The sequence below is a fragment of the Mobula hypostoma genome, unplaced genomic scaffold, assembly GCF_963921235.1.
Source record: "Mobula hypostoma unplaced genomic scaffold, sMobHyp1.1 scaffold_51, whole genome shotgun sequence".
NCBI lineage: Eukaryota > Metazoa > Chordata > Chondrichthyes > Myliobatiformes > Myliobatidae > Mobula > Mobula hypostoma.
The window spans coordinates 802457-829293 of NW_026948233.1; the positions used below are offsets into that span (position 1 = coordinate 802457).

The following is a 26837-nucleotide window of genomic DNA, read 5'->3' on the forward strand; positions in this document are numbered from 1 at the left end:
TGAAGTCATTCTGAAGGAAGGTGTGAACCTGAATCGTCAAATTTGTTCCCTTCCACACAGTTGTTCCTTACCTGCTGAGTGTTTCTGGTAATTCCAGTTTCTTTCTATTACATTCATCCTGGAATGGTTTATATTTCCTGAAATGGGCCTGTTTTAACTTGGAAATGGAAATGGCTCGTTCTGTGACAGTCGGACAATAATGAAACTACAGCTCTTCCCACTAAATTTTCTTGGTACCAATTTTCCTGTTACTCCTGGGAATGTGTTCAGTGCAGTTGTTGCTAACAAGGTTCACAAGAATAATCTCAGGAATGATGGGCTTTATGTATGAGGAGCATTTGACAGGTCTGGACTTGCTCAGTGCAGTTCAGAGGGACGGTGGTGTGGGGAGGTGAAGTAAACCTATCGAATGCTGAAAAGCCTGAATACAGTGGACATGGAGAGTCTACAATCAGCTGGCACAGTCTCAGAGTAAAGACGTTTCCCTTAAAACTGAGATGAGAAAAATCTCTCCAGCCGAAGGATGGCTGCTCTGTGTGGAAATTGTTGCCGCAGAGGATGGTGGAGGCTGCCCTTGGCGTATATTTAAGGCAGATTTAAATATATTCGTGATTGCTACGTAGCTTCAGGGTTACAGGATGAAGGCAGGAATATGGAGTTGGAGTAAAATTCATGGTTGAATGGTGGAGCAGACACGGTGGACCGAATCATCTGATTCTCCTCCTACATCTCGTGTCTTACCATAACTGAACGATGACACCTTCATATCCCATATCAGGCTTTAAGAAGTGCGAGGGGCAATTTCAGTTTTGTTCATTGAGATCTTTATATTTGTCTTCAACTTCATTAGGCAGAAATATTTTGTTCTCCTTTGTATTGTTAATGTGGTTTATTATCTGTCTGGTTAAAGTTGGACCTGTGGTGAAAGATTTATTGGAAGAAAAACTGACATCTGGAAGTAAACCATGACTGAAAACGAGGGAACGGCGACAAATGAGCCAGCCCGAGGAGTGAGAGCATCAACTGGAGAGAACCCTTCTGACTCAGAGTTTCCATTGATTCAGTCCAGAGAAAGTCTGGTGAGTCTCATTTAGTCAAGCACTGGTCTTTTAGACATTACATATCTGCAGAAAGGAAGGTAGGAAACTGTTGGAGGGAGACTGAATGTGTCCAGAAGTACCAGTTATGTTTCTGTCAGACCCAGTTGCTATTATTCTAGAACTGGTAATGTGTTGTCAGAAGCCCAGCTCTTCAAAGCCACTCACATTCTCTCAGTGTTTACTCATTTCAAGATTTTGCATGTTCTGAAGTAGCTTTTGGTCAGTTCTGAGTGAGGAAAGGGAATCTGAGCGGTTTGTATATACTTACTATCTTTCAAAAAAAAAAGTAATTGCTTGAACTTACTTTCTGCAAGCTTTCTACCCATATCCGGAACATTCACAACCAAGTTATTGATATACATGACAAGAAACCATGTGGAACATGACTAAGCACAGGACTAGAGTCCAAGAAACAGACTCCCATCATCACCATCTGCTTCCTACCATCCAGCTGTTCCCAGACTCTGGGGCTCTGTGACAAACACAATGTTAGCAGCAAGATCAGACAGTGATTAATATCAAGAAACACTTGTTGCTTCCTGAAAGGACATGTGAACTGTCTGATCCAATGGACCAATTCCTCCCTTGTTTACAACTTAATTTGCCCTGGAACCCATCCTCTTGGGTCACGCTGCGTCCGATAACCCACACTACTCCAACCTCCCACCACCCCGCCAATAGCCTCACACCCTTCCCACCATTCACCCCACAACTGTACAGGTAGACAGATTAATGTCACGGACATCCACTCTCACAGCTTGGAGAATCAGAACTAACTGATCCTACATTCCCGGCCCAGACTGTCCAGCTGTCCGGCTCGGTCCCGGCTCTTTCACACTGCAACCGACCTTCGATTTACACAAACCCGAGATCAGACCCTTCCTCATCGCCGCCCAGCCAGGAGAACAGCCTGCAACAGCTGGGGTCGGCCCTGTGCTGTGATTCGCAGGAGGTCCCTGTGGCGCCACCAGTGGCCGGAGGTCGGAGGGACAACGTCGAGGATTTGGCTGTTCGGTTCTTTCACTGTGACACCCCCGAACTCTGCATTAACTCCATCCAGCCAAATCTGGACCAACTTTAACGCCCAACAACTATAACTTCTCTCAGCGATCAGCTATCGGAATGATTCACTCACTTTAGAGGAAGGGGTACCTACACTGTCGGGGTGTTTAGTTTGCCGGGAGACAAGGACTGCAGGGACGAGAGGTCTTCTGTTAACTGATACGAACCTGTCTTTACCCTGCTGGCAGTTCCGTTTACTTTAGTAAAACCGCTGTTTATGAAAAGATTAAACATGACACTGCACTGACTGAACCACCGCAGAAAGTCCTCCTCCGAAACCTTTGGGGTTTTGTGACCCAACTCGAGACAAGCAACACACTGCCTACTCTACGGATAACATTGCAGATCAGGGGACTTTACCTCACACATCACTGGATTCAGTGAGGAAACCTGTTAAGTTTGCTTCGTCCATCCGCTGAAATCGTTAAAACGTCCAATAAACGGCTTTTGAATGCAAGCTCTCACCCGCATGTGACGTCACTCTGGCGCCCCACATAAATCCATCAGATACTGGAGCAGCATTAGGCCATCTGGCCCATCGCATCTGTTCTTCCATTTTATCATGGCTGTTCCAATCTTCCTCAGTCCCAGTCTCCTTCTTTCTCCCCATGGCCCTTCATGCCCCGATCAATCAACAATCTAGCAACCTCTGCCTTTGATATCCTTGGCCTTCCAGCTGCCCGTGGCAAGAAGATTCCACAGATTCACCACTCTCTGGCTAAAGAAATTCCCCCTAATCTCATTTCTGAAGGAATACCCCTCTATCCCCTTTAATCTGAGGCTGCGTCCTCTGGTCCTGGACTCTCTCAATACAGGAAACATCCTCTCCATATCCACTCAATCAAGGCTATTCACCGTTCGATAGGATTCAATGAAATCACCCTTCATTCCTCTGAATACAGGTGAATACAGCTCCAGAGCCATCAAATGCTCTTCATGTGACAGGCCATTCAATCCTGAATTCCCATTCTATCCCTCACAGGGTGAGGCTGTGATTAGATATGCTGTTTTGTATTTGCACCAGTAGAAATGGACCCGGGGGTTCGGTGTTCCATCCATGCTTGGAAATTCCCCCTCACTCTCACCTGTCTATCAACCAGTGGGAGTCAAATGGAAACTCAAGATGCTGGAGATAGAACAGAACATGGAACAGTACATCACAGGAACAGGCACATCAGCCACAATGTTGTGCTAAACCAGATAAATATAAATCAAAGCCCCCCCCCGCAAAAAAAAACTAATCCATCCTACTTACACAATGTCCATATCCCCTCTCAATCTTACTCACACCCATCCATGTGCCTGTTTAAATGTCTCTTCAAAGACTCCGATGTATTGGCGTCCACCACCATAACAGGCAGCTCATTCCGAGCATCCACCACTCCCTGGCCCGCCGGGGGCTGGTGCCCATGTCCGGGAGGCCGTAGTTCCAGTCGGGGTCAGAGTCAGAGGCGGATGGGTCTTCAGCCTGCTGAAGGCCTGAGAAGTCAAGGTCCTCGGAGTCTGGGCTGGAACCGATCATCATCGTGGGCTCCAGGCGGGCGAGCTTGTGGTCCTTCTTGGATGCCAGAAGAAACGGCAGTTTGAGGCGTGAATCCGGTGGAGAATGAAGTGTAGGACAGGTCCATGGCAGATGGTGGAGAGTGTGCCCCAGAGTGGTGGCAGAAAGAGGGACAGGGCTCCACATGACAGCGAGCGTGGCGTGGAGAATCCGGCGGGAGCAGCAGTCAATGAAACGGAGGTACCTGGGATCCACGTCGGGTCTGAACTGGGAGGCCTGGAACCGGAGCTGGAATCCCTGCGGTAACAGATGGCGGCGGAGAAACGTTCCCAGGAAGGAAATGTGGCTGTGGTAGTGGGTCTGAGTCAGGATGTGGTCGAAGAGTCGGAGAGAGGCAGAGATCACAGAGGGGGAGCAGTGAGAGAGGGTCTCACTGAACTCCCGTCGAAGAGAGGATTTAAACTTCTTCAGGGTAGGCATACCTCGAAGAGACTTCGCAGCGGAGTAATGAAGCATAAACACAAAATAATCTGCAGATGCTGGGGTCAAAGCAACACTCACAACACGCTGGAGGAACTCAACAGGTCGGGCAGCATCAGTGGAAAAGATCGGTCGATATTTCGGGCCGGAACCCTTCGTCAGGACTGTAGGGGGAAGGGGCAGAGGCCCTATAAAGAAGGTGGGGGGAGGGTGGGAAGGAGAAGGCTGGTAGGTTCCAGGCGAAAAACCAGTAAGGGGAAAGACAAAGGGGTGAGGGAAGGGAGGCAGGGAGGTGATAGGCAGGAAAGGTGAAGGAGGAACAGGGGAAAACACAATAGGTAGTAGAAGGAGGCGGAATCATGAGGGAGGTGATAGGCAGCTGGAGGAGGGGCAGAGTGAAATAGGGATAGGGGAAGGGAGGGGGAGGGAATTACCGGAAGTTGGAGAATTCTATGTTCATACCAAGGGGCTGGAGACTACCTAGACGGTATATGAGGTGTTGCTCCTCCAACCTGAGTTTAGCCTCATCATGGCAGTAGAGGCCTGAGTAAAACAACTTATCCTCACATTTCCTTTGCATCTACTCCCTCACACCTTCAATGCATGTCCTCTGGTTTTAGACATTTGTAGCCACTCCCTGTCTACTCTATCTATGTCTTTCATAATGTTATAAACCTCTAACAGATCTCCCCTCAGTCTCCGCCGCCGCAAGGAAAACAACCCAAGATTTCCAGTAAAAACTGGATAATATTTGAATCCATTCTGACGAAAAGTTAGGAAACTGAATCGTTAACTTTGTTCCTCTCCCCATGACCGTTCCTTACTTGCTGAGTGTTTCTAGTGATTCCAGTTTCTCTTTACAACATTCACCCTGGAAAACCTTAAATCTCCTGCGATTGGAGCAGTGCAGCAGTGCACTTTTTGTGAGAGTAGAACAGTAAAGTAATCACAGCTTTTCCCTGTAAATTATCCTGCTACCAGTTGTCCTTTTAATCCTGGACATGTGTTCAGTACAGTTGTTGAACAAAATAAGCTGAGGAATGATGAGCTTTATGCATTTGGAGCATTTGATGGCCCTGGCCTGTGTTCAGTGGAGTTCAGAGGGATGGTGGTTGAGGGGGGAGGGTGGGCGGGGGTGATTATTTACACCAACTGAATAACAACAAGCCTGGATACAGTCAGAATGGAGACGATGTCTCGATTAGATGGAGAGTCTGGGATCTGAGAGTGCATCCTCAGAATAAAGAAGCTTCACTTTAAAACTGAGATGAGAGCAACTACTTTAGCCAAATGTTGGTAATCTGTGGAGTTTGATGCCACAGAGGGTGGTGGAGGCTGTCGTTGGGTATATTCATGTTCTGGATTGCCAAATAGGCTGAGTGTTATAGCAGGGAAGCAAGAATACGGTGTTGGGGGGAAAAAACCTCAATGATTGATTATGGAGCAGACTAGAATGACTGAATCACCTAACTCTACTCGTATATTATGACTTGTATCTTATACCATGACTGAGCCCCGGCATGTGTATCCCATCACAAGCAAGAGAAAATCTTCAGATGCTGGAAATCCAAGCAACACACACAAAACGCTGGAGGAACCCAGCAGGCCAGGCAGCATCTATGGAAGAGAGTAGAGTCGACATACAGATGCTGCCCGGTCTGATGAGTTCCCGCAGCATTTTGTGTGTGTTCCTTTGTATCCTATGTCAGACTTTGTAACGTGTGAGGGACAGTTACAGATTTCTTCACTGGGATCATTATATATGTATTCAAGATTTAAATTTCAATGGGTTTATTTTTTTGTTCTCCTTTGTATTATTAACATGCTTCATTATCTCTCTGGTTAAAGTTAGACCTGTGTTGAGAGATTTATTGGAAGAAAAGCCCACGACCGGAAGAGAACCACAACTGTACATGAGGGAACAGCAACACGTGAACCTGCCCAAGGACTGGGAGCATCAACTGGAGAGAATCCTTCTGACTCAGAGATTCCAGTGATTCAGTCTGGAGAAAGTTTGGTGAGTTTCATTTACCCAAACGCTAGTCCTTCAGACATTACATTTCTGTACCAAGGAAGGTAGGAAATAGCTGGAGTGAGACTGAATAAGCCTAGAAATACTATTTATGCCTCTATCAGGTCCAGTTGCAATCACTCCAGCTCTACTAATGTGCTGTCAGCATCAGTTGTGTGAAGTCACACACGTTCCCTCATATTGTTTGTTTATTTCAAACTTATCATTTCTGATGTTTCCTTGCGTGGCTGTGTTAGGTCACAATTATCTCAAAATGTGTTGAGAATTTCCTCCCTTTAGAAGACGCCACAGTTGTTTCCTGCTGTAGTGACTGCAGAAATGTGGAATTTTCATGAACTACAGCAACATGTCATTGTTTCCTCTGGCCATTGCAAGCTGTAATGATATACCTGCCCTCGAGTATATGGTCGTGCAAGCCTCTGCTAAGAGCAAACCCTCTTGAAGCCAAATGTCCCAGCACTACATTTCATTCAGTCCTAACTAGCAAATGCCAACCAATAATTTACATTTACATAGCCTGTCTTCATCAAGTACTTTTCTACTAATAAATTGTCAGAACCTATGAATCTGTGATTAAGCAGAATTAGGTCTTACAATGAAGTTATTTTCCCATTTCATCCTGTACCAAAGGCATGGGTTATATCTGTACTTGAGATCAACAAATGTTCTTACAGCCAGGTCCGCTGGAGCTGCCGGGGTTGGTTTAAACTCAGTTGTTGCGGGATGGGAACCAGAGTGTTTGGTCAGATGATAGAAGAGTTGATATAAAGGTAGATGTAATGTTCAGAGAGACTGTGGAAGGATCGGTTGTGGACAGGGCATCATGCAGTCAGATGGAAATGTGTTTATTTCAGTACCATAAGTATTAAGAATAAGGGTAACAGAACATGTTTCAGTACATGGATGGTACATATTATCACCTTTACACAGATCTGACTGTTACAAGGGCAGGATTGGTGTTTGATGCTCCAGGTTTCAGTTGTTTCATAATACATATTGGGGGGGGTGAAAGGGGGAGAATTCTCTGTACTAATTAGGGATGGTATCACAGCTACATACACAGAGGACATCAATGTGGGTGAAAGTCAGAAACGGGAAGGGGGCTATCATTCTGGAAGTATTCTATAAGCCTCCCCCAAAGCCACTGTGATAATGAGGAGCAGATAACTTGGCAGTTTTGGGAAAGGTGCAAAAGCAACAAGGTTGTTATCATTGTTGATCTCAACTTTCCTAATTTTGATCCCACCTCCTTGTTCCAAAATGTGTCAATGGGGCAGAATGCAGTGTGTGTCCAGGAAGGATTCTTGCCATATTATGTCGATGGGCTAACCGGAGGAGTTGCATACTGCATCTAGTATGAGGCAATGATGCTGGTCAGGTGACAGATGTCATGGTAGATGTCAGGCAGGGGTGGAAACATGGACAACTCCCCATCGGTCACTGCCTTTCTTTTTCACTGCAAGAGCGACTGATCGATCCTCCAAAGCCCACTTTTCCTGCGGGCACAACAAAGCTCATTCAGTGTCCAAAACATGTGTCTGAGGTCTGTATCATCTGACCTCTATTTTCTCTTCCCGTGCTGAGTACCACCTGTCATTCAAATAACTCCGCCCTGCTCTGCCTGTGTAAGAGTACAAGCAGGCAATGTCCTTGAAGAAAGTATAAACAACCTGTAAGCAGTCTTTATCTCTCTCTCTCCTTTCAAAACAACATGTCAGTGTTAAATAACTCTCTCTCTCTCTCTCTTCAAAAGCACAGTTCATCGGGGTAATTCAGGCACAGTTTACAAGGGTAATTCTGGACCTCATCACACAAGATACACACGTTACTAGAGGAACTGAGGGGAAGGTTACGGGGCATCGACAATGATCATTGTATCCTCTCTGGCCACAGGGATAGTAACACATGATTGGAGGCTGTCAAATGTTGTTCCGTAATTCAATAAACCAAACGGGTTTGATCCTTTGATCCTGGGGATTATTCACCAATGAGTGTTACATCGGTGGGGGGGGCAACACTTGGAACGGATACTTGGGGCAGCAATTGGAGAAGCATAATCTTATTACGGGTTGCCATTTTGGCTTTTTGATGGAGAGTGGAGAAAATGGAAGTAGAGGTGCCGGAGATAATTTTCCACAATATGGACCAGTCACACACAGAATATCTACCAACACTTGGCATTTGGATCGACAGAGACTGATCAGGAGTCACCTTGACACTGCATGGAAATTTGTGTTGAACAATACTGTTTAAGGTTTTGAAGATGATTGTCAATGAGGGTGGGTAAGAGGATGTTGTACATTGAACTACAGTAAAGCCTTTGACAAGATGCCTCATGACAGCTTGGTCTGGAAGATAAGGTCCCATGTGGTACAGAGAGAGAAAGTTAGATGGATTTAAAAATTGCCTTGAAGGTAGCAAGCAAAGAGTGGTGGTTGAAGGCTTCTCCTCAGAATGGAGGCGGGTAACTCGTGGTGAACCGCAAAGCTACAAGTTGGGACATTTGATATTCGTTATGTGATAGCAATGATTTGAATGCAAGTGCACAAGGCTTGCCCAGTAAGTTCGTGGATGACACAAAATTAGTGGATTGTACTCACGGTGAAGCATATCGTAGCTTATAGGGGATCTAAGTGGGCAGAGGAGTGGCAAGTAGATTGTAAAACCAACACGAGCAGCAACGGTTTCACGCAGAGTTTGGTGATGATGTGGAGGGACCTGCCAGAGGAAGTGGATGAGGCAGCACAATTGTATAATTCTGGAAGCGGTTGGGATGTGAAGTTGGAATGAAGAGGCCAAGAGTGAAATTGGCCCAACACAGGAAATTGGGACCATCTCTGTGGGCACTGTGGTCAGCATTGTCTCATTGTGCTGAAGGGTCTGTGTCTGTGATCTGTTGCTCTGTGACTCTATCAGTAGATGTGCCAGATATCACTGGACAGACATACAGATGTGGTGTGGGAGTTGATGTTATCAGAGAATGCTTGGTCTCTAAGGGAACTGCTGCTCTGATACAGGGGATGGCGATACTGTCACATTTGCAAAGCAACCCAACTCTGTCTGACTCACTGTCTGCTTGTTGTGTAATTCAGGGCATCACCAGCAGGTGGAGCTGTCCTGCACTGCGACCAAAGTGTAAACAAGACGACGGCAATCAACAATCATCAGTCAGAATCAGAATGGCTACAGGTATGTTCACTGGGATCTTTATAATTAAACTTCTGCCCTGTTGGTGCACAATAGTTCAGATGAAGAAATTTACACAGGCGCTAATAGGGCAGAGAAAAGTTTAACCAAGCAGTGTCATTGATCCAACTGGTAAATTGGCTTTGTGCAATCGATCAGTCTAACAGTTCCAGCACAGGAACCTGACACCAGTAATGGTCGAATGACTTCGCTCACCAGGCAAAACATCACCTGAGTGAAAGGAGCCGGAGACCCTGAATCAGCAGGTTGAGAGTGAAACACAAACGGGAATGTGACAGCGGAGTTGTTTGTTATGTAAAAGTCCAGGGTTCAGGGTTTGTTGTACATCCGAGCCTGTTTAGAGGTGAAAGACATCTCCAACTTTTATTTGTAAAATTCAGAAACAGGTGATAAGAGCATTTCCGGGATTTCAGAGATTGTGTGATAATACAACATTTCAGGTCTTGGCAGGGCAGCTATCAACTCCCCCCTCGATGCGGAAAGAAGACTCTGTTTTCTGAAACCGAGCTGAGAACATTGCCAGCCTTGGAAATGGCGAAGGATCAGGAGACAATTCATTTTAGATAAACTTGTGGTCTGCTTTGGTGCATCACTGTCTGGTATGGAGGGGCTACTGCACAGGACTGGAAGAAGCTGCTGAAGGTTGTAAATCTAGTCAGCCCCATCTTGGGTTCTAGCCTACAAAGTACCCAGGACATCTTTGGGGAAAGGTGTCTCAGAGAGGCAGCGTCCATTATTAAAGACCTCCAGCACCCAGGGTATGCCTTTTTCTCACTGTTACCATCAGAAAGCAGGTACAGAAGCCTGAAGGCACACACTCAGCGATTCAGGAACAGCTTCCTCCCCTCTGCCATCCGATTTTTAGATGGACATTGAATCTTTGGACACTACATCACTTTTTACAGTATTTCTGATTTTGCAAGTTTTATTAAAAACTATTCAATATTCGTAATTGCTTTACTTGTTTATGATGATGATTATTGTTATTTTATTTATTATTATTTGTTCCCTGGTAGATTATGAATTGCATTGAACTGCTGGTGCTAAGTTAACACATTTCAAGTCAGATGCCAATGATAATAAACCTGATTCCAATTCTGATTTAATACCCCAGTCCATGTCTGGTCTGTGGCCAAATGGTGAACGTGAGTTCTCAATATTTCCCTCTTGAGATGATCTGCTACCTGAATTTAAATTCCCAGTGTCTCTGATGGGAGACCCGGTGTAACCAGTGACCAACTGTCTCTGTCTCCGGTGGGCATTGTGATTGAGCTCAACTCTGTGATTCCAGGCCCAACTAATTCATGCTGGTCTAAGTGTCTCTGGGCTTGTCCGATTTCCCAGCAGCTTTTCCCAGATTTCCCTTCCAGACTTCTTCTATCCTTTTTCCTGCTCACATCTTCTCAACTTTGTAATTTTATTTGTGTTCACAGTCTGGCTGCATGTACGTTTGTAATTTATACCCATCACCTGCCCCTTCAGTCCCTTTTGAGTTTCTGCTCTTGAGTCTCAGACTCCCTAACCTGGCAAAAACACTGTGACCATTTACCCTATCTACACCCCTGATTATTTTATGTACATGTGTAAGTCTCAGACTCCCCTGCCCTGGGAAAAAAAGACTGTGACCATCTACCCTATCTGCATCCCTGATTATTTTTTGTACGTGTGTAAGGTCGCCCCTCAACCTCCCATGATCCAGGGCAAACTATCCCAGCCGTACAATATAACACAAAAACCAAACAGTCCCATCCAGTAACGTACTTGTCAATCTCCTCCAGACGCTTTCCAGCAGAATCACATCCATCCTATAGATTAGCAACTGCAAAGCTCTCTCAGTGAGTCTTTAAGTTTAACTACTAGAAATGCACGCAAGACTCTCCCTTTGCCAATGACTTGTACAGTTGTTACATGACGATCATCCTCCAGGAGACGGGATAGGACCCAGGGGACCAGGCATCATGGGCTGCAAAGTTATGGTCGGCCTGTAACGCAGGGGACTGGATATTGTTCGTCTCAAGGCAATGGTCAGTCTGTGACCCAGGGGACTGGACATTTTGTGACAAAGCAAACGGAGAACGTGTGATCTAGAGGATCGGACCATGAGTAATCCAGTGGCTTCTCTGTGAGTGATACAGGTGACTGGACAGTTTGTGACCCAGGGAAATTTATGTTTGTGGAAAATAATCCCAGTGATAATTCCTGGTATCACCTGATGCCTTTACATTAATAACCGCTGGTTATCAGTGTGTTCAACTAATGCGTAGTCGGTGATCAGTATTACTGTGTCTATCCAGTTCCTTTTCTGGGAGTGGATGTGTCCAGACACCGGCTTATTGTGATGGTCACCTAGCAGGAAGTGTGGTTCACATACACCAGCACAGTCCCACTCCAAAACTGGTCAGCCAGAGTCTTGGCTCCATTGCAGACACCCATTGTGAATCCTTGTTCGAGTATAAATCACACTAAACCTGCTATTCATCATTTCTTTCAGGTTGGAAATTAAATCGGGTACAGAAAATTCTCAAGAGGTTGTTACCAGTCAACTCATCGAGGGAAGATGATCGGGACATGGGAAGCAAGGTCCCAAAGCAGGGTCAGATTGAGAGCAATGTCCCAATGGAATGCGGTCCGGCCGCAGCGGAAGTGGAGCAAGTTCAGCCCAGAGACAGTGACGTCAGAGACACTGATCAGGACCCTGGGACCAGCACAAGTGAGGCGACTGTCTGTCAGCCCAGAGACAGTGACGTCAGAGACACTGATCAGGACCCTGGAACCGGTACAAGTGAGGCGACTGTCTGTCAGCCCAGAGACAGTGACGTCAGAGACACTGATCAGGACCCTGGGACCAGCACAAGTGAGGCGACTGTCTGTCAGCCCAGAGACAGTGACGTCAGAGACACTGATCAGGACCCTGGAACCGGTACAAGTGAGGCGACTGTCTGTCAGCCCAGAGACAGTGACGTCAGAGACACTGATCAGGACCCTGGAACCGGTACAAGTGAGGCAACTGCCTGTGAGCACGAAAGCTCATTGAACACGGAATTGTCAAGTCCCCAACAAGGAGCAGGTGAGTGAAATATGAGGGTGATGTGTTCGCAGAATGAGGCAGGAAGGTGGGTAAATGTGATTCCTTGTTGGAGGGTTGGTCAGAGAGGGGAAATGTGTGGATGTGGTGCATGTTGTGTAGTGGGGCACCCGTTAACCCGCTACAGGAAATATACCACCTGCTCTGAGGATTTCCAGGATGTGTATTAGAGGAAATGCAGCTGTCCGGATAAGAGAGTATTTCCAGGATATGAGTTGTGGGAAATGTATTCGTCAGGAAGTAAAGAGTATCTCTGGGAAGCGACTGTCCTTGACAGTCCCAACATTTATTGCCCATCTTAAACTGCAATAGGTGAGTGGGTGGGACGGTGGGAGAAACAGGTTTCTAGTAAATGTGGTCCTTCTGGTAACGTCGTGCCCAGCGCATTGATGGGTCGGTTTTAAGGACAGTGTTGGAGATTAGGACAAAAACCATGTTTCCAGCTGAAGACAGACGAACACTGAGGTTCAAGACATCATTGATTGTTGAGTTCCGTGAGACCTGTGGAGACGTGGGATATTTGAGTTTGTGACTACATTCTCTTTTTATATTTGCAGAGCCAGAATTTACAATCTCTGACCTCCTGGCAGAGGGGGAGGAATATCGACTGTACCAACTGACAAATTTCTACTGGGACAGACTCAAACAAGCAATTGAAGAAAAGGTTGAAAGACTCGGTTGCATGTTGACAAAGGAGGGACATTTCAGTAGAGAAGAAAATGAGGTGAGTGAATTTAGTCTATTGTCACAGAACTGCTGGTATCAGAGGGAATAGTGATCAATATTAATATGCTGCAAGTTCTAGGAGGTCAACATGACAATGGAGACTTTGATCTCTGACTTGTCTCCAGCAGATCTGCTCTCAGCTGTTAAGGTGGGGAGCACTGGGAGCTACAGGTTCAGCATCACCTTTTCCTCTCACACCTGCTGTATTTATCAGTGTGATATAAGAGCAGTGTCTGCATATCTAGACCGTTGAACAGACATTCAGTCTAAAACTAATTCTGCATCTTATCAGGACCGTCGGTCAAATTCACCCCAGTTCATTAATCCAGGGTGAATATTAAACTGTCAGATTGTAAATTGGGACAACTGGCTTCACTGCGGTACTTGAGGGAGGGAAACCTGCAGGACACAGCTGGTCTGGTCTCCATCTGAGTTCCCTAACAGAGTGGCTGATTGTCATAGTCATAGAAAAGTACAGCACAGAAACAGGCCCTTTGGCCCATCTATTCCATGCCAGCCTACTGCAACTGCCTATTCCCATTGACCTGCACTGGGCCCTGGTGCTCTATACCCTTACCATTCATGAATCTATCCAGACTTCTCTTGTACCGCTTGTACCACTCGCACTGCTAGCCCGTTCCACACTCTCACCACCCTCTGAGTGAAGAGTTTCCCCTCATTTACCCTGTCTATACACCTCATAATTTTCTGTACCTCTATCAAATCACCCTTTAATCTTCTGCGTTCCAAGGCATAAAGTCCTAACCTGTTCAGTCTTTCCTTATACCTCAGGTCCTCCAGTCCCGGCAACATCCTTGTAAATTTTCTCTGTACTCTACCAACCTTCTTTACATCTGTCCTCTAAGTAGGTGATCGGATCTGCACACAGTACTGAAAACTAGGCCTCATCAACGTTTTATACACATTTAACATCATATCTCACCTCCTGCCTATTGTGCCAAATACCTTCTTTCCGATCTATCAACCTTTGCTGCCACTTTTAATGATTATGGACCTGTTCTCTCAGATCACTTTGTTCTACCACACCCCTAGGCCCTACCGGTCACTGTATAAGTTCGACCCTGCTTGGTCCTTCCAAAGTGCAACATGTCGCACTTGTCTGCATTAAATTGCATCCGCCATTTTTTCAGCCCATTTCACGGCTGGTTTAGACACCAGTGCAAGCTTTGGTAGCCTTCCTCACTCTCCACTAGACGTCCCCACTCTTGGCGTCATCCGCAAATTCGCTGATCCAATTTAACCACATTTTCATCCAGATCGTTGATGTAGATGACAAACAACATCGGATCCAGCACCGATCCCTGTGGCACAGCACATATTACAAATTCCCAGTCAGAGATTCAACAGTCTATAACCACTCTCTGTCTTCTTCCAAAAAGCCATTGTCTAATCCAAATTACTAGTTTACCTTGACTGCTGAGCAACTGCACTTTCTTGACCACCCTCCTTTGCGGTACCTTGTCAAATGTCGTGCTAAAGTCCATGCAGACAACAGCCACTTCCTTCCATTCATCAACTTTCCCGGTAACTTCCTGGTTCAACATTCAGATTGGTTAGACATGAACTACCACGCACAAAGCTGATATCGCATGACATCAAAAATCAATAGGTTGTCCTAAAAGGACATATATAATCAAAAGAACCTTTTGGTAAGCTATTTTACATTATTAGCCAGCACCCCTTCATATTTCATATTCTCTCTACTTATGGCTTTTTAGTTGCTTTTTGCTGGTTAGTAAAAGCTTCCCAGTCCTCCAGCTTTCCACTATATTTTGCTATACTCTACGCCCTCTCCTTTGCTTTTGTGCTGCATTGACTTCCTCGTCAGCCACGGTTGATCATCCTCCCTTTGGAATAATTCTTCATATTTGGGATTATCTACCTCTACCTGCGCCTTCTGAGTTGCTCTCAGAATCTTCATCTATTCCTGCTTTGCTGTTGCCTCTGCTAATGTCCTCTTCCAATTTATTTTTGCCCAGCTCCTCTCTCATTCATCTGTAATTCCTTTATTCCAGTGTAATACTGATACATCTAACTTTTACCTTCTCCCTCTCAAACTGCAGTGTCTGCTCTGCTGTTTTATGATCACTGCCTCTGAAGGGTTTATTTACCTTAAGCTCCCCAATCAAATCTGGTGCAATACACAACATCGAATCCAGATCCGCCTTTCCTATAGTGGGCTCAACCATAGGCTTCTCTCAAAAGCCATCTCATAGGCATTCTATAAATTCCCTCACTTGGGATTCAGCACCGACCTGATTTTCCAAAGCTACCTGCATATTGAAATTCCCCATGACTATTTTAACATTGACCTCTTTACATGCCTCTTCTCTCTCCCACTGGAATGTGTATCCCACATCCTGGTTACTGTTCGATCAGGGTTACTTTTCCTACAAGGTATCTTAACAGCTACACCATAAAATCTGCTGTCACATCTTTAGAAGGACTTTCCATTTTTTTAATGACAACAGAGTCAACCCAACCCTTCACCCACCTGCCTCTCCTTTCGATTAAATATTTATCCTTGGATGTGAGCACACAAATATGATCTTCTTTCAGCCACGATTCAGTGATGCCCACCATCCATTTTTTGCTCCCTCGCTCTCCCCCTCTTCCGTTCTTCTTGTCACATCTTTTTGATGTAATGTTACACATTGATGGATAAGTAAATTAATCACGTTGAATATACTGCAGGGTGTCAGTAAATCCTTATTCTTTCACAATATTGATTTAGAATTTCCCTCAGTTACTGTTTCTCTGTTAATGACTGAACCCAGGGACGATCAGACAGCAGCCCAGTGACTGCATCAATTCTGAAGCTACTGGGACCATGAACAGATATTTTCCTGCACATTCTCCATGTCTGTCTGTCTGCTCCACAGTAAATTTATTACTTTCCTTTTCTAGAAAGTCACCGAACTGACAGAGAAGGGAAACCGGACAGAGAGTTCCAGACTCTTCCTCAGTTTGGTGATGGGTAAAGGCTCCCAGGCCCGGAGGGCGATGTGGGAATCCTTTGTGACATGGAGGACTGAGTTACTGAAATTGGACAGAATACTGAGGGAAATACAGGAACTTGGTACGTTAAAAGCATGCACGAAACACAAAGGCACATTGAAATAAACATTTTAGTTATTTTAATTATTTTAGCTCTGTTTCCATGGATTCTTTCTATATTTAAACAGGTCCTGATCCACAGGAATATATGAACATCACCCAAGGGTTATCTGAATTACCCACTGAACTGATAGGTGAGTGATGAAATGCTCAGCTCAAACCACACCTCAAGTGTTAGTCTGGGAATCAAAATTCGCCATTAGCCATTCGCTGATCTCTGGATTGAAGTAACAATTCAAAGTATCTCTCTTTGCAGCCTGAATATTCTACATTTTATTTTTCTATTAATCCATCTGTTGGTTCTGCTGAAGCCTTCACTCCAGGTCCTAATGCTCTGGGAATGCCCACACACCCCAGGCAGGCTCCTGATACACTGTATGACCCAGTCCAGGTGACTTTTCTATCTTCAGACCTTCCATCTTCCAAGCCCCTTTTCCTTTGTCATCGCACTACACACAATTCTGTTCGCTGATGTTCATTACTTTTTGTAATTCCGTTAGTGACTTCCACAGAGTTTGTCTGGCATTTCCTTTTCACCTGTTACTGCAGCTACAACATCATTTTTCAGCGGTCCGATATCGACCCTCTCCCTTTTTTTTTACTCTTTATACATCTGGAAGAGTTAAAAAAATATAATTTGGTATCCTTTCTTATATTATTGACTCTACCCTTGCATTTCCTGCACATTCATGTATAACGAGGAGCATCTATAACATAGTTGCCTTCGACATCACTCAGATAGTAAATTCCAGGTACCAGAACTCTATGAAAAAAAACACCCACAATTGCTGTAAATTTACCACATCTCACCTTAACCAAATGCCCTCTGATATTAGACACCAGTCTTATGTAAAAAAATAACAAACAAAATACAGGCTGTCGACCCAAATCTTATCTCTCAAACTTGTACAGCTCTGTCAGATCTCTATTCTAACTCCAGAGTAAACAAACCCAGTTTATCAAACCTCTACTTGTAGCACATGCCACCGAATCCAGGCAACATCCTGGTGAACACATCACTGAACGGAAATGAAAGCATAACCCATAACAATGAAGAAACTATCATAATAGTAGAAAACGTTACCCAATGGAAGAGTCTGACTCCCCAGTGGAAGAATCCACACGATCTGAGCCGACTAGATGTCGACAAGGAAGCATCGAGCCCCTGGCTCAGAGTTGGAGACCTCTTCCCAGAAACTGAAGAGATCATTGTAGCAATACAGGACCAGGTGGTTAACACGTGTAGTTATCAATAATACAGAATAAAAGACCAATGGGTTCAAAACAATAAATGCTGAAATTTACGAGAAGAAACAGAAAACAATCCAACACTTTACAGGATCCTGCAGTGGTTTAACTGAATCTCATTACTGGCACCAGCACAATCAAGTGGTGGACAACATTCACAAAAATCTTGCTTGAACTACAACTGATGAAAAACACCATAACTTACTACAAGTACAAGCCTGCTCCACTTTTAGAGTTAGAGTCCTTCATATCATACTGTGACCCATCATTACTTCATATAGAATAATCCACGATAACCGTTCGGATATAATTTTCCAGGATAAACAAGCAAAAAAAAACTTAATAAATATAGCCATCCCAAACATACTCAACATACCGAAATCAATTAGTGAAAAACACCAAAAATTTGCGAATTAAAAGGGGAGATTGAAAGACCATGGAACATGAACAGGGTATTCATTATCCCAATCGTAATATCGATAATTGGTATCATCCCAAAGGCTTTACACAATAGTATTAATAAATTAGGCCCACACAGCAATACTTGTGTAAATCTTAGAAAATGCACGAGAATAATCTGAAATTTCGTATCAATTCAGACATGAGTGTGATTGGCTATGCCCGTATCTTAAGTTTTACCAGTTTAGGCTAAGAACATAAAAATAATAATAATAACTTAATTATAAAGCACCTTTCATCCAGACGATGGCGTTCAAACCGCATCACAATGGGATAAAGTGCAAACTAGAAAATAAAAGACAAAATGTTGCCAGTCATATTATACACCTCAGACTTCTGCACAGTACTGTAGTTTTAGGTGTTGAATTCCACAGTTCACAAAAACAAAACCCTGACCTCCCAATGATCCTTTGTCCTTCTACCTTACTGTCTGCCTGCACTGCATTTTCTCGGTAACTGAAACACTGTTTCCCTGAACTATTCTGTTCCATTTTTCCTTGTCCGACCTCATTGCACCGATGTGATGTAATGATCTATTTGGATCTCATGCAGAAAAGTTTTCCATTTTACCGTGGTGCATGTAATAATAATAAACCAATTTATTGATTTATTGTTGTCAATAATACAGCGCCCCTTGGTCCCTTAAGATTGTTATACCCAGGGTTGGTAGTGGGGATGAACTGTCACAACCTATTAAATGCTCCCAGTGGCGTGAGTCTAAAATAGCCTCTGACAACCGAGTCCAGCTCCTGGCCTTCACGTATGGTTTAGCCACTAAGCCCGGTGGAAGCGTTTCTTCAGACAGGAGAAGGGGCAAAGGCGGGATACTGGTGCCTTATAACCAGTCGCTTTGGGCAGATGGGGTTCATCAGCCGTGATTGGCAGCTCACCCAGGAGCAGGAAAACTCTGACCTCAAAACTCCACTGCCTTGCAACTGTACCCCTCATGGGGAAGAGTTTGGGAGTAAACCCAATGGGAAAATTCTTGACCTGGAGCCCCTAAGGCAGTCTTAAATGGTGTTCAACGCAGACTGGCATATCCTGCGACACGCCTGGTGCCAACTGTGTCAGTCTCTGCCGTTCCTTTGTGTTCATCAGATGCATGGAGAGAGGGAACTTGCTACATCGGCAAAGCTTCCTCTCCATATCGTAGTGTCCTGGCTTGCGGGGGCAGGACATCACCGGTCGACTCTGACAGACGGAGGCCTCATAAGACAGCAACCCACACTCCAGTGCTAAACTGATCGGCAGCATTTGCCAAAATTTATCCCACAAGCACGGCACACTGAGACGCTTGCGGTCTCTCCCATTCACGGGGATTCTGTCTTTCCATCGCTCCTCCATCTCTAAAACGGAAAACTACTCGCTGTCTTTCTTGTCATTCCGATGGGTTACCGATCCGCAACTTCACTGTGATTCTCCCCCAGATGCTGCCCAACTTGAGAATTACCCGCTTATTCTGCTCCTGTTTTGATACAAGAGCAGTGGACAGCTGTGACTCCCCAGAGTGTAGAAATGCCAACATGCACAGTGTCCTGCTCTCCATATTTCCACACCAAATCAACATTAGCATCTTCTGTTAATGATGCAAACAATGCTTTAAATATAGTGAAATATCATAATGGAAGTGCAGTCAGGATTGCAATAGGATATCAGAGAAATGTTCATCTTCACAAGTAATTAGTACCAGAATATGACGATTGGACATTTTCTGGGACATTCATCGCTGTTAATTCCGCTGTCTGTGAACAGAATTTTACTTTCTGTCCTAATATCCATGGAAGCATTGAATTTATTCATGTAATCTCAAACATTGAATGTTGAAATGCAGTTATAAAGTTCTTTGTCAGTTGAGTTATTTAACATTTTGACTATGTTCTCCGTTCCCATGGAAGATGTTCAACAGAAACACAAGGAGACTCTGCGAGTACAAACGGAAACACTGAGAGTGAACACGATCCTGATGAGGGAGAAGGTGAAGGTTTTCCAGCTGGTTGATCGATACGCTGAGCTCACAGTCATTTCTACTGTTCGAGATCGGAGACTGGTGGAACATGAGCTGCTGGCAAGAGGCAGAGACCACGAGGAGTGGAGAGAAAAACATCTGCGAAGAGAGCTGGAAAAAATCCGGACTGATCAGTTGTTCCAGAGCAGCTTTTCCCGGAGTAAATCCAAATCTGGGAGTTCAGCAGCAGTGGCCGGAGTCCCAGGGATCGGGAAAACAACACTGGTACAAAAGATTGTTTATGACTGGGCGACGGGGAAAATATACCAACAATTCCAGTTTGTCTTCAGTTTCAAATTCCGGGATTTAAACTCCATTAATTGTATAATCAACCTCTCGAACCTGGTGCTATTTTTCTATCCTTACCTGAGGAATGTTCTGGAATCACTGTGGAAGAATCCAGAGGGAATGCTATTTATATTTGATGGTTTGGATGAATTCAATGACACAATTCATTTTGCTGACAGTCGGACAGACACGGAATCACAGTGCACAGATCCTGAATTCCGGTGCAAGGTGTCAGACATTGTGTACAGTTTAATCCAGCACAAACTGCTCCCAGGGTGTTCAGTGCTGGTGACCACCCGTCCCACTGCGTTACATTTAATGGAAAAGGCGAAGATTAGTGTCTGGGCTGAAATCCTGGGATTTATTAGTCAGGAACGGAAGGAATATTTCATCAGGCATTTTGAAGATCAGACAGTGGCGGCAGCTGTTTTCAAACATGTGAAGGAGAACGAGATCCTGTACACCATGAGCTACAACCCCTCCTACTGCTGGATCCTCGCTCTGGCACTGGGCCCCTTCTTCACACAAAGAGTCAGGGACCCGCAGCGAGTTCCCAAGACCATCACCCAACTGTATTCCTACTATATTTACAACATCCTGAAAAACCACGGCCGTCAGATTGAGAGACCCCGTGATGTGTTACTCAGGGTCGGTCAGATGGCCTTCAGAGGAGCGTCCGAGAAGAAGATTGTGTTTACAGACGGAGATTTGATCAAGTACAATCTGCAGCCTTCCCGGTTCCTGTCCGGGTTCCTGATGGAGGTTTTGGAGAGAGAGGATTCTGTCCGGAGCGTGGTGTACACATTCCCACACCTCACCATCCAAGAGTTTGTAGCTGCAGTCGCACAATTCCTGACTCTACATCCTGAGGATATCCTGAAATTCCTCACTGAAGCCCACAACACGACAGATGGGCGATTTGAGATATTTCTCCGTTTTGTTGCTGGTCTCTCCTCCCCAATGACAGCTCGGGGCCTGGAGGAGTTTCTGGGCCCATTTCCCCATCAAACAACCTGCCGGGTGATTGACTGGGTGAAGGAGGAGGTTAAACGCCAGAGTCAAAACACAGGGAGTGAAGCTGGTAAAAGGAGCCTCCTGAACACATTGCACTACCTGTTTGAGTCTCAGAATAGTGGACTGGCTCAGGCCGCATTAGGATCTGTGAAAAATCTTTCATTCAGTAAAATAACACTGACCCCGATTGACTGCGCGGTCCTGTCTCATGTCATCGGACTCTGTGATACAATAAAACACCTCAACCTGGAAAGGTGCCACATTCAGTGTGAAGGAATCCAGCGGCTGGGACCCGGGCTACACAAGTGCCAAGAGTTGAGGTAACTTCCTTTATCTCTCACTCTGAACTGTGAAACTGTCCAATTGTGTTGTTTCAACGTAAAGGAATTTGTTGAAAACTGTAGTAAATCAGATAGTAAAGAACTGTGACAAATGCCATCCCCCGTCCTCCTGTCTGATCTCTTCCCCATCCTTCTTCCTGTCGGATTTCTCTTACCTGTCCCCCTTCCTCATGTGGAAACTCTCTTCCCTATCCCCCTTCTTCCTGTGGGAACTCTCTTCCCCAACCCCCTTCCTCCTGTGGGATATCTGTTCCCCGTCCCCCTTCCTCCAGAGGGACCTCTCTTCCCCATCTCCCTTCCTCCTGTATATCTCTTTTCCCCACCCCTCTTCCTCTTGTGTGGTCTCTCTTCCCCAACTCCCTTCCTCCTGTGGGATCTCTCTTCCCCGTCCCCCTTCCTCCTGTAGGATCTCTCTTCCCCATCCCCCTTCCTCCTGTGGGATCTCTCTTCCCCGTCCCCCGTCCTCCTCCCTCCTGTAGGATCTCTCTTCCCCATCCCCCTTCCTCCCGCGGGATCTCTCTTCCCCATCCCCCTTCCTGCTGTGGTATCTCTCTTCCCCATCCCCCTTCCTCCTGTGAGATCTCTCATTCCCATCCCCCTTCCTCCTGTAGGATCTCTCATCCCCATCCCCCTTCCTCCTGTGTGATCTCTCTTCCCCATCCCCCTTCCTGCTGTGGTATCTCTCTTCCCCATCCCCCTTCCTCCCGCGGGATCTCTCTTCCCCATCCCCCTCCTGCTGTGGTATCTCTCTTCCCCATCCCCCTTCCTCCTGTGAGATCTCTCATCCCCATCCCCCTTCTTCCTGTAGGATCTCTCATCCCCATCCCCCTTCCTCCCGTGGGATCTCTCTTCCCCATTCCCCTTCCTGCTGTGGTATCTCTCTTCCCCATCCCCCTTCCTCCCGCGGGATCTCTCTTCCCCATCCCCCTTCCTGCTGTGGTATCTCTCTTCCCCATCCCCCTTCCTCCTGTGAGATCTCTCATCCCCATCCCCCTTCCTCCTGTAGGACCTCTCATCCCCATCCCCCTTCCTCCCGCGGGATCTCTCTTCCCCATCCCCCTTCCTGCTGTGGTATCTCTCTTCCCCATCCCCCTTCCTGCTGTGGTATCTCTCTTCCCCATCCCCCTTCCTCCTGTAGGATCTCTCATCCCCATCCCCCTTCCTCCTGCGGGATCTCTCTTTCCCATCCCCCTTCCTGCTGTGGTATCTCTCTTCCCCATCCCCCTTCCTCCTGTGAGATCTCTCATCCCCATCCCCCTTCCTCCTGTAGGACCTCTCATCCCCATCCCCCTTCCTCCCGCGGGATCTCTCTTCCCCATCCCCCTTCCTGCTGTGGTATCTCTCTTCCCCATCCCCCTTCCTCCTGTAGGATCTCTCTTCCCCATCCCCCTTCCTCCTGTGGGATCTCTCATCCCCATCCCCCCTCCTCCTTCAGGTTCTGTCTTTCCATCCTTTTCCTCAGGTGGTATCATTTCCTCGATCTCCCATCGACATTTCCCATTCACAAATCTTCCTCACTGTGGGACTTTCTCCCCTTCATCCCTGCCCCTCCCGGCCCTCTCACGTCAGTAACACTTTTCTCACCATCGGGGAATGAGACAGAATATGTGGAGTTTACAGGGTCACACGGACAGACTAAATTACTGACATTCGGTGAATACCCTGGAGCTGGGCAGTGAGGGACATTGACAGTGATGGGAACTCCGATCAGTGATTTACTGAAGGGTTTAATGTTTCCTGAATATCCGAGTGAGAGAAATTCCCTCAGACCCTCGGTTTGAATCACTTTGTTCATCAATTTGTCTGCTTGTGTTTAGACTGAGTGATAATAAACTGGGAGATTCAGGAGTGAAACTGGTGTCTGCGGCTCTGAGGAACCCGGAGTGTAAAATACAGAAACTGGAGTAAGTACCAGACTGTGGAAGATTGTGTTTACGGTCACTGGGTGTCTGACACTGAACATTAATGTGATCAGTAATTGTGTTACTGATAAACACTGGGGATTTGTACCGTCTCCTGTCTCTCTGTGTCCTTCACTCTCACTCCCTCTCATCTCCAGGCTGGGGAGTGTCGGTCTCACAGTTTCTGGTGCTGAGGATCTTGTCTCCGGTCTCAGTACAAACCCATCACTGATGGTGCTGAACCTGAATGATAATAAACTGGGAGATTCAGGAGTGAAACTGGTGTCTGCGGCTCTGAGGAACCCGGAGTGTAAAATACAGAAACTATGGTAAGTACCAGACTGTGGGAGATTGTGTTTACAGTTACTGGGTGTCTGACACTGAACATTAATGTGATCAGTAATTGTGTTACTGAAAAATACTGGGGATTTGTACCATTTCCTGTCTCTCTGTGTCCTTCACCCTCACTCTCTCTCATCTCCAGGCTGAGGGATGTCGGTCTCACAGATTCTGGCGTCGAGGATCTCGTCTCCGCTCTCAGTACAAACCTGTCACTGACGGAACTGAACCTGGGATCAAACTCGCTGACAGACCGATCTGTCCCCGCTCTCCGCCGCCTCATACAGACCGTCCTGTGTCTGCAGTGGATCGGGTGAGTGTTTGTGTTAATGTTCAATGTGATAAAATATCAGCGGATCCACGGGTTTTCTGGTGATATTTGTCTGTGAGTGTTGTTGGAACATTAACCCCAATCCCCTGTTATTGACACTGTTGTGTAATCCGTTTATTTCATCTTTATTCTCCCATCTGTTTCAGGCTGTACAGGAATCAGTTCAGTGAGACCGGGATGAAGGAACTGAGATCTCTGCGGGTATTCAGACCCGGACTGAAAGTGATCCTGTGAACATCTGAATGTGTGAACATCCCCGCCCGCGGGATGGGGACATTTTCGCCGATTCCCCGCCCTCCCCTTTAACTCCCCGTCCTCCCCTTTATCTCCCGCCCTTACATTTAATGGCCGCCAGACAGGTTTAATTCCCAACGGTTCTCACGGAACTGGGTCCAGTCGCGCTCTCTGTGACATCGAAAGCGGTCCTGCAGTGATGTATTTCCACCTATTGTCCAGCTTCGCACCTTCCGCCAAATGTGCGGGTTCAAGACTCCCCGACATGAGACCCCGGGAAAAAATACACAGACGGGAGGAAGCCGAGGGAGACTGTGTCCCTGGAGAGAATCCTTTTGCTCCCTTTGCTGAGGACGGTGCATTGGGCAATCTTGCCGATATAATGATGTTAAATTGACAAATACCTGGACAGTGACCCTGGATCTGCAGCGATCTCGGTCACGGCCCTCAAGTGTGATTTTATAATCGGAAACTCGAAGAAATCTGCAGATGCTGGAAATTCAAGCAACACACATCAAAGTTGCTGGTGAATGCAGCAGGCCAGGCAGCATCTCTAGGAAGAGGTACAGTAGACGTTTAGGGCCGAGACCCTTCGTCAGGACTAACTGAAAGAAGAGGCAGCAAGAGATTTGAAAGTGGGAGGGGGAGGGGGATATCCAAAATGATAGGTGAAGACAGGAGGGGGAGGGATGGAGCCAAGAGCTGGACAGGTGATTGGTAAAAGGAATATGAGAGGATCATGGGACAGGAGGCCCAGGGAGAAGGAAAAGGGGGAGGGGGGGAACCCAGAGGATGGGCAAGCAGTATAGTCAGAGGGACAGAGGGAGGGAAAAAAGGGAAATAATAAATAAATATGTCTGGTGCCCTGACTGTCCCATCACACACTCCCGGGGTCAGACACAGCATGAAGCTCCCTCCACGCCGTCCCACCACACAATCCCAGCGACTCCCTTGTCCATTCGTCCTCCCCATCCCTTCCCACTGATCTCCTACCCAGCACTAACCCTTGTAAGCAGAACAAGTGCTACACATGCCCTTACACTTCCTCCCTTACCACCATTCAGGGCCCCAGACAGTCCTTCCAGGTGAGGCGACACTTCTCCTGTGAGTCGGCTGGTGTGATATACTGCGTCCGGTGCGGCATTCTATATATTGGTGAGATCCAACGCAGACCGGGAGATCGTTTCGCTGAACACCTATGCTCTGTCCACCAAAGAAAACAGGACCTCCCAGTGGTCACACATTTTAATTCCACGTCCGATTCCCATTCAGACATGTCTATCCACGGCCTCCTGTACTGTAAAGATGAAGCCACATTCAGGTTGGAGGAACAACACCTTATATTCCGTCTGGGTAGCCTCCAACCTGATGGCATGAACATTGACTTCTCTAACTTCAGTTAATGCCCCACCTCCCCTTTGTATCCCCATCCCTTATTTATTATTTATTATTTTCCCCTTTTTTCTCTCTCTTTTTTCTCCCTCGGTCCCGCTCACTATAGTGGGTTCACCTCCCACTTTCTTTCTCCCAAGGCCTCCTGTCCCATGACCCTCCCCCTTCTTCATCTCTGTATCCATTTTGCCAATTAACTGTCCAGCTCTTAGCCCCATCCCTCCTCCTCCTGTCGTCTCCTATCATTTCGGATCTCCGCCTCCCCTCCCACTTTCAAATCTCTTACTATCTCTTCTTTCAGTTAGTCCTGACGAAGGGTCTCGGCCCGAAACGTCGACTGTACATCTTGCTATAGATGCTGCCTGGCCTGCTGCGTTCACCAGCATTTCTGTGTGTGTTCCTTGGTTAACGTGGCCGCCAGGGATGGAGTGAGACACTGACTTACAATGGCCACTGTCGCTCACAGAATCTATGGCGAAGGAACATGCGGTGCCCGTGGATACAATCCCGGGATCGAGTGTGTTATTGATTGTAATAACAGTATTTTAATTTGTGTTTTATATAGTCTTGGGCATTGCATGTATGTTTTAATTCTAATAATGTTGTCATTGAATAAACTAATGTATATATCTCAGATATTCACACATACACATATACATGTGGGTTTTGGGGAGGAGGGGTGAGGGGTTTGGGAGGAAGAGGAGTGACGGGACGAGGAGTGGACTGATGAAACGGTCACCGTGGCAAAGTCAATAGGGGACGAAAAGAGGAGGCGAGAGTTCCTGTCACAAACTGGTTGCGACGTGGATCAGATAGAGAGAGGGTGAGGAGGAATGAAACGACAGGAAGGAAGCGGGAGTGATGGGACTGGGAAGGAGGGGAAATGATGGGACATGGAGAGAGTGGAAGTAATGGGGCGGGTAGCGAGGGAAATGGGACGTGGAGAGAGGGGAA

At 46.3% G+C, this 26837-nt stretch overlaps 1 protein-coding gene across 1 annotated transcript in view; it reads left to right on the forward strand.

The window, feature by feature from the left end:
* LOC134342068 (NACHT, LRR and PYD domains-containing protein 3-like) overlaps nucleotides 1–25098 on the forward strand; it is a 30873-nt gene extending 5775 nt beyond the window's left edge. The window contains exons 2-13 of the mRNA XM_063039998.1: nucleotides 911–1079; nucleotides 5992–6160; nucleotides 9268–9364; nucleotides 11874–12449; nucleotides 13025–13191; nucleotides 16122–16293; nucleotides 16400–16465; nucleotides 19934–21665; nucleotides 23504–23590; nucleotides 23746–23916; nucleotides 24072–24239; nucleotides 24404–25098. Of these exons, the coding sequence (XP_062896068.1) occupies nucleotides 9355–9364; nucleotides 11874–12449; nucleotides 13025–13191; nucleotides 16122–16293; nucleotides 16400–16465; nucleotides 19934–21665; nucleotides 23504–23590; nucleotides 23746–23916; nucleotides 24072–24239; nucleotides 24404–24491 (3237 nt within the window). The 5' untranslated portion in view covers nucleotides 911–1079; nucleotides 5992–6160; nucleotides 9268–9354 and the 3' untranslated portion in view covers nucleotides 24492–25098. The remainder of the gene's footprint in view (nucleotides 1–910; nucleotides 1080–5991; nucleotides 6161–9267; nucleotides 9365–11873; nucleotides 12450–13024; nucleotides 13192–16121; nucleotides 16294–16399; nucleotides 16466–19933; nucleotides 21666–23503; nucleotides 23591–23745; nucleotides 23917–24071; nucleotides 24240–24403) is intronic.
* The last annotated feature ends 1739 nt before the right edge of the window (nucleotides 25099–26837 follow it).